Genomic DNA, 13,704 nt, shown 5'->3' with positions numbered 1-13,704 from the left:
TTTACACTACCAATAATTCGCCTTTGTCTTTACTATTTGTTTCTATGGATCTGAATACTCTGAGCACATGAAGGATGGGATCAGGATGTTTGGACGCTTCAGCACCCCATGTCATATTGATACCAGAGGAAGAAAAGAAAACGGTGAGGCTAACAAATGTTGGCAACTTCACTTTAAATGTCACCTGTTCCTGAAAAAGTCACTGTAGACGGATTCAAACACTGAAAAGATGAACTCTGCGTTTTTATGATGACACAGCCGGCTATATTTTCACTCGGCAATCTGCTGACGAGGATATCCCAGAGAGAAAAAAAGAACTAAACGTCACACGATATGTGAAAGACTGCTATGTTTACTATTGTTTCTCAAAATGAGAAAATAGAACAGAGATGACTGCGCCAGTGTTTCAAGAAAGACACCGACTGATCCACCGTTGTCTCGAAACAATTCAAAGATAAGAAAACGGAGGCGCTGTCAGGTCACCTCTTTGGTTCAGCCCTGTGATGAGTACAAAAAGCTCTTTCTAATCACTGCACAAATCAAATACTCATTCAGAACAACTGGATCCCAGAAATATATTATTAGATAATGTACAGTAGCTTCTGAAGTCATGGGAACAGAAAATGCATCGTGGTGGAGGAACTGTTTTTCCCTGTTAAAGCAGATTGTAGAGCAACCTTCGGATTCTGGTGTGTGATTCTTTGCTGATGATTCACCGAATAACAGAAAGGACAAAACAAACCCAGACACAACCAAAGAGTAACATAAGGCGAGAGCACGTTCGGTTTTTTGTCACTATTCAAATTCTCTTGCGGCAAATTCCTGGCATTCAAAATCTATTCATGAGTCGGGTGTTGTTATTAATGATCATGTCTCTGCTGATTTACGCTCCAAAGAGTTAAAATCCATCAACCACAAATTCCCCTCCTGTTATTGGCATGTGCATGTGTGTGTGTGTCTAAGTGTTTCTCTATCTGCTCCCTCCTGGTAGACGTGTTTCCCTGTCCCGTTCATGGACGCCCCCTCAGGGCTATTGTATATTGCAAGAGGAGCAGCAGGGGTCGTCTTTGTCTGGCTGGGCGGCGTAGTCCATCTGCCGAACGATCTCAGCGAACAGTTCGTCTACCATGGTTTTGCTCTTGGCTGAAGTCTCCATGAACGGGCAGCCCCACTCCTCGGCAAGGGCTTGGCCTTCGCTGGACGATACCTCTCTTTCGCTCTCCAAGTCCACTTTGTTCCCCACCAGGATCACCGGGACCTTTTCATACCTGAGGACAAGGACACAGATCAGGCTGTCAGACACTGAAACTCAAAATCATGCAAATGAAAAGACGGTTAAAGTTGAGTTGTGTTTCTGGTGACAATATAAGCACATAGACTGTACAAACATGGATGTAGCCTCTGAGGTGTCATCCATGTGTTCCTGAAACCGTGAAATGAAGCCAGTACACAGATGCGACCACATTTGATACAACGTCGGCTGTAAGTTTTTCTTCAAACAGCTACAGGGCACCTACCAGAGCTGTGCCTCTGATTGGACAATCAAATGATCCTAATAACTTCTAAACCGCAGAGTTCGAAAAAAAAACCCTCACTCACCGTACAGTGTGTGCCGATAGTGAAATCAGCGTTTTAGACTCAAGCCATTTTTTGAGCCCGGCTGTAAATATGCTTAATAATGCCGTAAAAGTCTGTTTTTATGGCTGGGTGTGTGCGTGACTTCAGGTCTTTCTTCAGCCAGCCTCAAGCGGACTCTCAATGAACTATAACTTTTAGCACTTCCACATAGGCTTCATTTCTACTAACCAGATGTTGCCCCTTGTATAAGCATCAAGTCAGCAGACTGAACAGGAAATGGATAGGAGACCTATGACCCCTGAGGGTGGGACATGGCTGTAATTCTCTGAGCTGTAAACTACCCCATCGCGCTGTGTTGGAGCTCAAGATGTTGCCAGGGACGTCCCGACTCAAATTTTTTGACTTCCAATCTGATCTGATTTTTTCATTATATCATATTATCTTACCAATCTGATACCAATCTGATCCCTGTCTCTGACAAATCCATACTCCGTTGGGTGATTCAGTTGTAAATGGCGAATCATATTTGTTGTATTAAAGTGAGCCCTGTTGGTACCTCCTTGAGGAACACTCACTTTACAAATGTTTAGGCATGGGCGAGTACCGATACCAGGTGTCAGTATCGGGCCGATACCAGCCTTTTTTCAAGGAACTGGTACTTGTGAAGGCTGCAGATACCAGCAGCAGATACTCTAGGCAAGAAAATCTTACATCGAGCAAGTACTCCTCGCCAGTAGTTACTGCGAATTGCTGCGGTTTAACACCACGACAAAATGGGGTCAGGTCCTATTCAGACAATATGAATGAACCAAGGGGAGTTAAACTGTTTTATTTTGCATTTTAGTTCACTTTAAAAAATGCTTAAACTCTGACACTTGCTAGTTTTTTTTGCACTATTAATATATATTTTTTTGAATATTGATCAAAAAATTCTAAACTCAGAAAGAGTTGTTTGTGTTTTATTTGGACTTAATAGCAGAGTGACTGTGCTATCTTCGATCAAAATGATCTGTCACTGTTAATTGAAGTTTTATGTGTCAAAAGTACTAGTAGTATCGGTACACGGTATCAGTGAGTTCGCAAGAAGGAGCACTCGTACTGGTATTGGTCTGCAAAAAAAGTGGTATCGAACATCCCTACAAATGCTGCAAGATGCTGTTTTACCATCATTGATTTCCAAAGAGAAGTAGTCCCACACAGTGGACATGTTTGCAACGTGGTTTGATTTACAGCAGCCGTAACGCGTCATGGTGCCCGAAAACACATGAAAACTGGATTGATCCTGATCACGGAACAAAATCTGATACTATACAATCCACCAAAAATAACCAGTAATTTTAAGCCCAGATAAGAAAAAAATATTTCAAATTTTGAGAGTCACAGCAATAAAAATGATTACTAAGGACTGGAAAAAAATAATTCACCAGATATTAAAAAATGGATAACTACAATACAAGACGTACAGATGAATGAAAAGATCACTCACAAAATAAGGAACATGGAAAATGTTTTTCATAAGAGGTGGTTTGTAAAAGAACTTCGAACTAATTTAACATAAAAATCGTTGTAGTATTTCGTCTTAGCTCTTGCTAGAAAAATTTTAGATCAAATTGAAATAGACATTTTGTGTTTTTTCTTTTTTCTTTAATAAAGAAATAACCAACTAGTGAAAACAATGAACTACTAACTAAGACTGTGACTAAGACGGATCAAATACAGTAATTAAGCTGATCTATCAAATGCGTATATGTATGCATATGTATATTTCCTCCTCAGTGTGTTTTTTGTTATATACGTTTGTGTGTATATGTATACATGTATGTATGTATTTTTTTTTTTTTTTTTTTTTTTTTGGTTGTTTATGCTGTTTTCATTATTATTATTATTTGAGACAATTCAATTTGATGAATGTTGAGTTTTGACTCTAATTGAAAAAAAAAAATAAAGTAATAAAATAAAAGAAAAACAATCCTCCAAAATAGCCATATCCGGGGCCAATACCGATCAGTGTATCGGATCAGGACATCCCTTTATGCCACCTTAGAGCTGGACTACTTCAGGGACAGCCAGAGGAGATGTGTAAAGAAGGCAACGGCACTGAAACTTTTAGAGAGGAAGGCCATGACGCAGTTTCAAAAACACAAACTTTGACGTACTTTGAATGAAGGCCAGAAACACCCTGAGGATGTCAGATCATCAGATGTGTTTTCATATCCTTTGGTGAACAACAGGTAGTGATTTCCTTCATCCTGATCTGAATCCATCTGTTGGACCTGCTGTTTGAACAGTTTAAACGTCTCTGTTCATGACATCAAGCAGCATCGTCACATCTAACCAAAGTCATACTTCCAAACAGCCATCAGTATGATCAGGGTTCTCACTACTGCCCAGTGCTATCGAATATTCATGATCATAAATCATTCATAGAAACAGAAAGATCTCCGTATACAAGGATTTTACTAACACTGGAGAGAGATTTTTCAGGCCACAGGATGCAGGTTTCAGTGCCATAGAGCAGACTTTGATCTACTTCTGAATTCATCATCCTGTGTGAACTTGAACCTCAGCTACCCTGCTCTGTTCCCAGGATTTAAAGGAACTGTCCAACAGGCCAAGAATGTGATACTGTCCTACGAATAAATGAGACACAACAAGATCTAAAATTAAACGTACAGTGCCAAGGTCTCAGAGGCAGCATTCCTCGAGTCAATAAAAACAGAAGGACCATTATTTTCCTGGGGACCACACTTCATTGGTGGTTGGCCTGAGCCTAAACCTCCCTCTCCACCTTCACTGTACCATCCCAAACATAGCTGCGGGTGAACAGATTGAAAGGCAGGAATCTTTATTTTTATAGCAGTGCTCAATTAGAAGAAGCCAGGGGGGGCTTAGTGTTTAGTTTGGGGTAATGGTCCAATTTGGGTGTCTCTATTCTGCTCTGGAGGCTGTGGTTGGAGCTGAAAATATCTCAAGGTGGCCTAAAGAGAACAAACTATAACGTATATTTTCATAGCAGCCCAGACGTTTGTGGCCCAGATATTACTTCCTCCTGAAAACAAAGGCACAGAGTTGGAAACGTGTACAACTGAAGCCCTATTTATAAACTGTGCTCTCTATATCAAAGATATTGTAAATGCAAATGATCATAGTTACAAGAGCCACTGAAGATTACAGCAGTATCAAATAACACCAAAGTTTCTCTGAGCTCATGGTGGCTTTTTGAAATATCTTGTGTGGTCCCAACAAGCTATTCAGAAGCTGGTGGGTATTGCCTTTACTTTGGCAACTGCATTTTGTCTGTAGCCCACATACTGGAAACATAATATCTGTGAGGGGATTTGAATTAACTCCTGAGACGATGGATCAACAGGAGTGACTTTCATTGTAACTTGTTGCTTCAGTAGTGACATTTTAACTCATTCACGCTTTTTAAAAACAGCTCCTACAAGAGCTGCCTGCATATCAAACGTCAGAATGTTTTTTTTTTACTTGTCCTTCAGCTTCTTGATTTGAAATGTTGCCTCTAATGCACTTGCTTTGTTTTTTGCTGCGTTACCAGTCAACAGGGTATAAAAGTTTACATTTACAAAATAATCAGTGTACATTCTGAAGAATTGTTTTGATGGCAAACATTCAAATATTTCACAATTTAAAGGTCCCATATTATGCAAAAATCACTTTATTAAGAAAAATCACTTTGGCTTTCCTCCCAGCCCACAAAATGTGATATTTAATGACAATCCTGTACTTAGTAGTGCTTGTGAATATAAAATCCTGACCTAAAACGAGCTGTTTGGAATTTGGGGATTTGCTGACGTCAGCGGTTACCTTTTTTGACCAATCAGGAGCAAGTCTGACCTGATTGGTCCACCAGAGCAGATACCCCCGAACCCCCTCCCTGTCCACTCCCCGCCACGTAGTTCCATGCACAAGTTTCCCATCTCGGAAGAAGACAAGACTAAGTGGATAGAGTTCATTTATCAGGAAATGTGCCAGCTACACTCAGTAAAACTGTGCATGTGTGTGCTAGTCACTTCACTTCAGACTGCTTTTCCAACTTTGGACAGTACAACAGAGGGCTAGCGAATAGACTGGTCCTGAATCCAGGTGCATTACCAACCATCCACCAACAAACCTCAGACCCTGGAAACGTGAGTATTTTAAATGCTGTGTGCTGTGGAGCAGATGTAAGAGCTTCTCCTCAGTGACCCCACTGTCTCTGTGTTAGCTTCAGGATACTAACTTAAGCTGTGGTTAGCCTGTTGTTTTAGCCTGTAATGTTACAGTTTTCTAAACATTGTGCACTCAGAGCTTGTGGCGCCACTCTCAGTGACGTGGAAGAGCGGGACGGTATCAGCGGTGGCTCATTTACATATGAAGGTCACGCCCACTAAATCAGAGTGTTCTGAACAGAGGGGCTATGAGAGCCTGGAAACAATGCTGCTGTGCTTGATTTATTGGCTTTTTGGACCAAAACATGTTACTACCATTTCATGAAGACATCAATGATCCATATTAAACTGCAGAAAAAGAGCACAATATTGGACTTTTAAATAAGTATTAACTTCAGTAATTTCATATACTCATTTTTTTGCCTTTTACTCCAAACATTACCAGTCTTATCCCACAGCAGGGCATGCAGGCTATTATTTAACACTGGTATTGGATCATTATCAGTATCGGTATTGGCCGATACCAAAGCTCAGGTATCAGTATCTGTATCAGAACCAGAAAAGGTGGACTGGGGCATCCCTATCAGAAATCTACAGAAAGAAGGCATCTAACATTCTTACTCTTGATGCTCCAAACAAGAGGAGAAATCCAGGTACTGCCTGCCCACTAACCTCGTATCAAACACCCAAGTGTGTCCTGTTTTATATCCATAATGGAGCACTTAACAGTAAGCTATGCTGCTCATTTGGGGACTCATTGTAACACAAGTGCAGTACAAAGACATCTGGTATCAAAGGAGCAGGTCTATATATAGTCCAAAGGACAGAGGAGGAAACCAGCAGTCCCAGGAGGTGTGAAACTGTGGCTGCCTTAGATACCGAGGCTCCCCAGGCCTCAGCATAAAGGGTGTCAGCCAAACTGTGTCTGAACCCACAGTGGAAAATTCAAGGAAACAAAAGCAGTTCACATGGTTCGGTCACGAGCCTCTGAAGACAATGAGTCTGCTTTTGTTTGTGCACAAACAGCCCAAACAACATGTCATATTGTGGTTTTCAGCTTGTGGTTTTGACAGCGCCCCCACTGGAGCTCTCTGACTGCAAACACCCATCCCAGCCCAGCCAGACACACCGTATCTATAATGCATGATGCATCAGCTCACACAGGCATTGGTGACGGACGGTGGCCTAAGAGCATCCACATTTGACTCTGACCAGCGCCGTCGGGGTGAGGGAGGGAACAGGCGGCGAGCTGGGCCTCCTCCCAGCGGCCTTTTTGATGGGGATCTTTTGGTTCAGTCAGAGGAGAGGAATCAGCTGAGTCAGAAAGCAGCAATAAGCTTCTCTCTTCTGGCACAGCATCAGGGCAAAGGAAGATTTAATCAGGAGTAGATATCTGCAGAGTCTTTGGTAAACAGGCCATGACAAACCTATGAAGACTCTCAGCTTTGCTAAAGAATCAAAGATAAAAACACCACATCAGGAAAACCACTCAAGTCCCTTTTGGATTCTCTCAAGGTTTTGAAAAGCAATTATCTGCTTTCAGAATCTGATGCTTTTCACAGATGATGGAGACACAGGGCATGATGTCTCAGAATGGAAAAGATAAAGGGGTATTGTACTTCACAGACGACACTGGCTAGTTGTTGAATCTGAAATTTTACAGCTACAACACGGCACACCACCAGCTCCTTTGGGTTTTTACAGCATTGGAGACAAATTTCCTCTCTTACTCAATAAAGAAGAAATATTATAAAAAAGACTTGAATCAGGCCAATGCGTCTGACATTTATTCAGAATGCTGTTTCACAAAACAGTCGTCAAAGAGTGGAATACTTCAGAGACTCATTCACAAGTTTTGTAGCTGAACCATAACTTCTCTGAAGCATTACTTGGAGAAACCATTACAGCATCGGTGCAAGACTTAATGTGTGATTTTGTAAGTAACAAAAGGTGTTAAGCACTTATGCCTTGACAGCTTGCTCCCTGGCTGTTTTCATCATCGCGTTGTTGTTGTTGTTGTTCTGTCTGTGATAACCATGGCAACATCCCAGAGGTCTAATCCAGTCTGTAATGGGGTTGGCTCTTTGGCGTTTGGTCACTAAGTAGCTGCTTGGGTGTTGTGCAAAGTTAAACTTTGTCAGTGTGTTTGTGGTGCAGAGCAGGACTGCAGCATCCACAACTGTTAAGGAAAACTGACGATAACAGATGAGGATTTAGGGATGAAAAATCAGTTTTTGGAGCAGTATCTCTGCCATGTTAATGCAACAGATCCAAGAGGGGTCAAGATATCCTTTCTAGAAGGCAAGAATATCAAGCTCAAAATGTCACCAGTGAAAACATAAGGTGCTTTGCAAAGCCAGCCACACATCTGGGATTCCTTCCACCCATTTTCTCCACCACTTGCTTTGTAGAGAGGTAGCTGTCAGCTGTCAGGAGGTGACGAGAGGTGGAGAACACCTAAAGCAGGTCACCAGTCAATCACCACGCTGACACATGAAGACAGATAAGTCTTCACACTCACTCTCTCATATCTACAGGCAACTTAGAGACATTAACTGACCTAACAAGCGTGTAAATGGAGTGCTGGAGGAAGCCAGACAACCTGAAGGAACCAACAGAAGCACAGGGTGGAAAGAATGGACGTTGAAAGGTGTCAGCTGAAGGATTTGAACCAAAAACCATCTTTATCACTTTTCTTCAACCATGTCACTACTGTTTAAACTCACTGTTAATTCATGATTTATCCCAGTGAATGACCGAGAAGAGGTAGAAAAAGTAAGGAGTGATAGAGTCCAAGGTGAAACCATGTGCACTCAACAGCCTCTGTGCTAAGACCTGTCTGTGGCATTAACAGCAGGCGCTGATGGATGCTGACAGGGTTCAGAGGGGGAGCAACGTAAAGCAGCACCCCTGACCCGAGCCAAGGCTGATACGGCCGTGATGGGTCAGTGGCGTTTTGACTGCAAGGAGGGACGAGGTGTAATGAACAGAGACGGACTGACTGCTGAGGTTAACGTTAGAGAGTTACACTCTGAAAATACAATATACGACTTCTGAAGCTGCTAAAACAAAAGATTTAGCTGGGCCACAATTTCCAAGTGCTAAAAGTCGATTCTCCACATTCTAAAAGATTGATACCTGAAAAATGGATTTTTCACCCTCTGTTAGACGACTGAAGTGATAAATAAATGATCAAAATACCAACAGATTTCTCTCCTGTCAGTCTCATAATTGATCACAGGACTAATCAGCTCCACTAAGTCCTCCTTTTTTCTAATGTTAGGATTTTCTTTCATCAGTCTGTGATGGAGCAACAGTCTGCCCCTCTGATGTTTTTGTGTTTGATGTCTCTGTTCCTTTGATGTCTCAGACTTTCCTGTCGTATCCAATTGCTTCACTGCAACCCTACATTTCCCACAGTGCAGTTCGGCAGCCCATACTGAACATACCTTGACTTGTTGAATTTAAAGAAGAGCCACACACTGTAAGGATTAAGAAAATTATTGAAAAATTCTAAACTCAACCTAACTTTAAGTTAAGATGAGATAAGGGTAAAGAGGCAGGCCTTTAGCTGCTTTGCAGGCAACTTCAGAGTGTCCACCCACCAGTCACATCAGCCATACCCTGATATGGACAAAACTTGAACGTTTAATAACTTCAGAAATAACAAGTGCTAGAAAAATTCACAGAGGAGAAATGAGCTGTTTTTTCAATGATTTAAAATTTGGATTTTTGAATAGGTGTGTATGTGGTTTCTGGTGTTTCTGAACCCAGCCCCAAATGGACACTTCAGGAACTGCAGTTTTTAGCACTTCCACAAAGGCTTTATTTCCAACAGCCAGAAGAGGAGACACAGATTCTTCATTCCCCAGTCTCAGCTTGTTTCCTGCTCTATCCACTGTCCCTGACCTCCTTGAGTAAAAGCCATAAAATAATAATAATGATAAATATTTCAAAAAAAAAAAAAAAGAAAAGAAAAGAAAACTGGAAACTTCAAAAGTTAGCTCATTTACAATTTTGCTGACTGGAGTAAAATCTCCAGAAAGGGACTTTTCATTCATTAAACTGTCTCCTTATCATCTGTGTGTGCAGTTATTTCTGTTGTTAACCAAGTATCTATCGTTTTAAATTAGTAAAAACTGAAAGTTTAAGAAAACTTTGATAATGTAACTTTTTAATCAAATAAAATAGGTGGCATAAATCCATCTTTACTTCATTGAGTCTTTTCTAATAGTAATAAAACCACAGTGGGCCTAAATCTATGTTTACCAATCTGTCTCTCAAAGACTTTCTTTTACAGTAATAGGCTGTCAAATGTGTTAAAACATGCATACATTTCTTTGTTTATTGTACTGAAAGTGACAGAGCCTGTTTCTCAGTTTGTGCCCAGCTTCTACGTATTTATGCTCTCATACCACCATGAAATCACATCAGCTACTAGAGGAAATGTGTGTCTTTGTTTGGACGGTTACAGAAGTATGTGTTGAGTTTACCACATAAAGTATATTTACAACCTTTCAGAGCCTGGAGTCTATATCTGCTGTGAACACAAGCTTTATATTATAAAGGAACCTCGGGGACGGGTGTGAAATGACTGCATACAAACTGGTTTAACAAGAGAGGAGAGAAATGCTTAAATATTTCAATGAAATGTTTTTGTTACAGCGCTGTAAAGAAACTAAGTTCTGCTGTGATGTTTTCACTAGGAAGTGTCTTGAGTTTTTCTCTTTTTTTATATTTTCTACACAGATAAAAAAGTAATTTGACTGCAGGCCTGAGAACTACTGGACCACATCTACAGCTGTAGTCTACGTGATACACAGGACTCAGAAATTAACCGTCATACACACCAACATGTGGAGTGTGATGCTTTTGCGGAACAAAACAGCACAATGCAGCCTACTGTATACACAAACATGTAAACACACACATACTAAAACTGAGACACACAAACTGTAGACAGAGCAGCCTCTCCGTATTCTCGGCTCATATGGGGGAAACATGTTGACCTCATTCTTTCATCTGGAGCCACAGATTTATAGGATTGTTTATGAGGTGCACTTGAGGAAAGAAAAATCCAATTAAGAGACAAAAACTAAAGAAAACCAACACCTTTTGGATGATTTGTTGCTGTTTTTATAATGCAGGATGGGACAGAGACAACTTTAAAGCGTGTACTATCCTCACGCTGTCTCATCACAGGCATTAGCTGTATCAATATATGGTGCGGGAGCTTTACATGCTTCTTCATTAGGAGAGCCTTCACTCTGGACACATCCACAGTGACTGATGGACCCACAGAGCGGGCGCCCGTGAACTGTAACACAGAAACCCAGCTATCACATCAAGGCAACTGTCATCAATGATTTAACCCGCAGCATCTACTACGACACCGTCTGGATTTTAAAACATCACGCTGTCGTGTCAGCAGGTGAACATACAGCACTCTGAGTCCTCAGAGCACAGGGAGCTGAGAAACACCAATCATACGACAGGCCGAGCACACAGCCTCAGCTAACCCCTTCCCTTGTATCAATCAGCAGCTCGCTGTGGTGACCTCATATCTGGATCGCCTGTGTGACACCACTCAGACATTAAACAACTGCACGCTCACTGAAAGAGCTTTTGCAGCTTTTTAATTAAAAATGTGGCTTCATCTCCATGGTAGCAGAAGCTACACTAACCCTATAGCTGTGTGTTTAGCTTTTCTTTTTTTTGAAGCTCTCTGCAGTGGAGACTACACTTCATGAGGGGAATATCCCTGGACAGCTGTTTCACAGGGGTTGCAGTATATCTGGTATGGTGGACACTTGATGCAACAAAACAGCAGCTTGGCTGATAAGAGACAGTGCAGACAGCATGTTATGACTGGAGATTGACTTATCGATCGGTGCTGTTGCTCTGTTGGGTCAGCCTGTGAGAAATGATGCAAAAGGATCAAGGTCTGTAATGTTTGAAACTCTCACTTGCACTTTTTAATGCTTCTTGTTTAATCCTGCTCTGCACTATTGCCATATAGTCAAGGAATAAACATCAATATCACACCCAAATGGTATTATTTATGTGTTTAAAGTACTTAATTGTTCACAAGACCCCAAAAACTTAACTTTTCCACAACTTGCGAGAAGCTGCTACTCTTGTCAAGCAGTGAAAATATATGTAACAGCACTCCTGCAACTTAGTGGGAGTCTAGAAAAGTAAACTTAGCTTTGTGTCATGACTATTTATCTATAGGTTTCCAGTTATCAGTCATGAAATATGGACCTGATACCAAGCTGAAGGCTTAAGTAATCTAGACGAACACTGTCAGATGTAAGGTCATACTTTATACTTGTAATTAGTATCACAGGAATATCTCTCATCAGGTTTTGAACACACTCTAGTGTTATCCCTCTCAGAGATGCTGGGACTGCAGTGCACAGGCAGTAGCCTACCTACAGGGATCGTGGGTGAGAACTGGTTCACCAAAATAGAACAGGCATGTTGTGATGTAGTGTGCCCTGAAGATGCATCTCCATTCAAGCACAGTTCTCAGACCAGGCCTGAGCCCATCCTGAAACTACAGGGCCTGTTAGGCCACTCCGTGTATGTAAGAGGAATCATCTCCAGCATCCACACTCTGCAGTCTGGGCATCATCAGACGTCTTTTCACTAACCTTTTCACTCTTATAATCTGATCCCTCATCGGCTTTATGTCCTGGAAGCTTTGTTGGTTCACCAAGCTGTAGACTAGAATGAATCCTTGTCCGTTTTTGATGTAAAGGTCCCGCATGGAGGCGAACTGCTCAGTACCAGCGGTGTCCAGGATCTCCAGCACCGAGGGCGAGGAGTCCACCTCGATCTCCTTGCGGTAAAAATCCTCTATAGTGGGGTCGTACTTCTCAATGAACGTCCCGGTGACGAACTGCACAGTGAGGGCGGATTTCCCGACCCCACCGCTGCCCAGGACCACCACTTTGTACTCGCGCATCGTGGATTAAATCAAAGTCGTAAGGGTTTCAGTCTCCGCGCGTCATTGAAATGATCTCAAATCGTTCCCACGCGAATCACATTCACCATTCGTGTCCCATTTTGAACGGGCTGTCAATAACACGGTCCTGCTCACCGCTGCTCAGCTATGGCAGAGCACAAAGACTCGCTGCCCCAAGATGGATTTCATTGTAGAAATTCCCTCATGCAGGCCAGACCCTGACAGCTATACGGACATCCGAGGGCTGCAAATGTCCGAAATGCGCACAGGGAGGAAGGAGATATCACCCGATGATGTGGTCCGTTTCATCTGCTTGGCTCACCCCTCTCTGGGCATCAGAAAAAAACAAACTTGCTCCATCGAGGACACTGGAAAATCGCTGGGTTAGCCCCTTCAGAATGAATGCACGCGCAGTCTCTCAAGCACAGAGTCGCTTCAGGAAAACAGCACAAAGTCAAACTCATGCGACTCTTCATCAAAGAACTCGTGTCCCTTTGTTTCTTTTTCACCATGTCTCGCATGTCTCCGTCTCTCCCTCGTTCTCCGGTGAAATCCCAGCCGCCATACTCTCGGGTGGAGACCCGCGGCCGCTGCGTAACCAGCTGGTCCCCACTCGGCTCCCGTACCTATCGCGGAGGCATAAGAAAAAAAAAAAAAACAGAAAGCGCACGGATCCTCCTTCCTCCTCTGACGGATGTGCGCGTGGACCAACAGCAGCCTCCGCTCCCTCGTGCCTTGAATGGGAGACCTCGCGGAGGGGAGGGAGCCAGTCAGATTCAGCGGCTTACATTTCCGTTCATGTGTTAAAATTCCCATCACTCGGTTGCCCCAGTGACATGCAAAGAGAGCTCGTCCAATCAGAGGGCGAGCTCGAGGATGTGTATCCAGGAGGAGGAAAAAAAAAAGGAGGGATGCTGTTGCCATGGTAACGCTGCATTTTTGATGCTGGCATCCAAATTTAAGAATGTGGTCTGAAAGCTGCTC

The 13,704-nt window shown here is 42.4% G+C and overlaps 1 protein-coding gene across 1 annotated transcript; it reads right to left on the bottom strand.

Annotated features, from left to right (window-relative positions):
* Positions 1 to 696: 696 nt before the first annotated feature.
* On the bottom strand, positions 697 to 13,373 carry rap2aa (RAP2A, member of RAS oncogene family a). The gene is made up of 2 exons (XM_074695086.1): positions 12,407 to 13,373; positions 697 to 1,268 (listed from the first exon to the last, which is right to left on the bottom strand). The coding sequence occupies exons 1-2, from the start codon at positions 12,718 to 12,720 to the stop codon at positions 1,031 to 1,033; spliced, it is 552 nt and encodes a 183-aa protein (XP_074551187.1). The 5' UTR covers positions 12,721 to 13,373; the 3' UTR covers positions 697 to 1,030.
* Between the last annotated feature and the right edge of the window lie 331 nt (positions 13,374 to 13,704).

Source organism: Halichoeres trimaculatus, unplaced genomic scaffold (assembly GCF_033239565.1).
Source record: "Halichoeres trimaculatus isolate MK-OKI-2021-1 unplaced genomic scaffold, fHalTri1.1 fHalTri1_scaffold_19, whole genome shotgun sequence".
Taxonomy (NCBI): domain Eukaryota; kingdom Metazoa; phylum Chordata; class Actinopteri; order Labriformes; family Labridae; genus Halichoeres; species Halichoeres trimaculatus.
The sequence above is the reverse complement of the archived record's forward strand: the minus strand, read 5'-3'. Positions and strand labels throughout refer to the sequence as shown.

Bases quoted from the DNA above. Each gene is read 5' to 3' on its own strand.
- rap2aa (XM_074695086.1), bottom strand. From the start codon at position 12,720: ATGCGCGAGTACAAAGTGGTGGTCCTGGGCAGCGGTGGGGTCGGGAAA. The intron at 1,269-12,406 runs GTTAGTGAAAAG...CCTTGTCCTCAG, and splicing joins CAGATTATAAGAGTGAAAAG to GTATGAAAAGGTCCCGGTGA.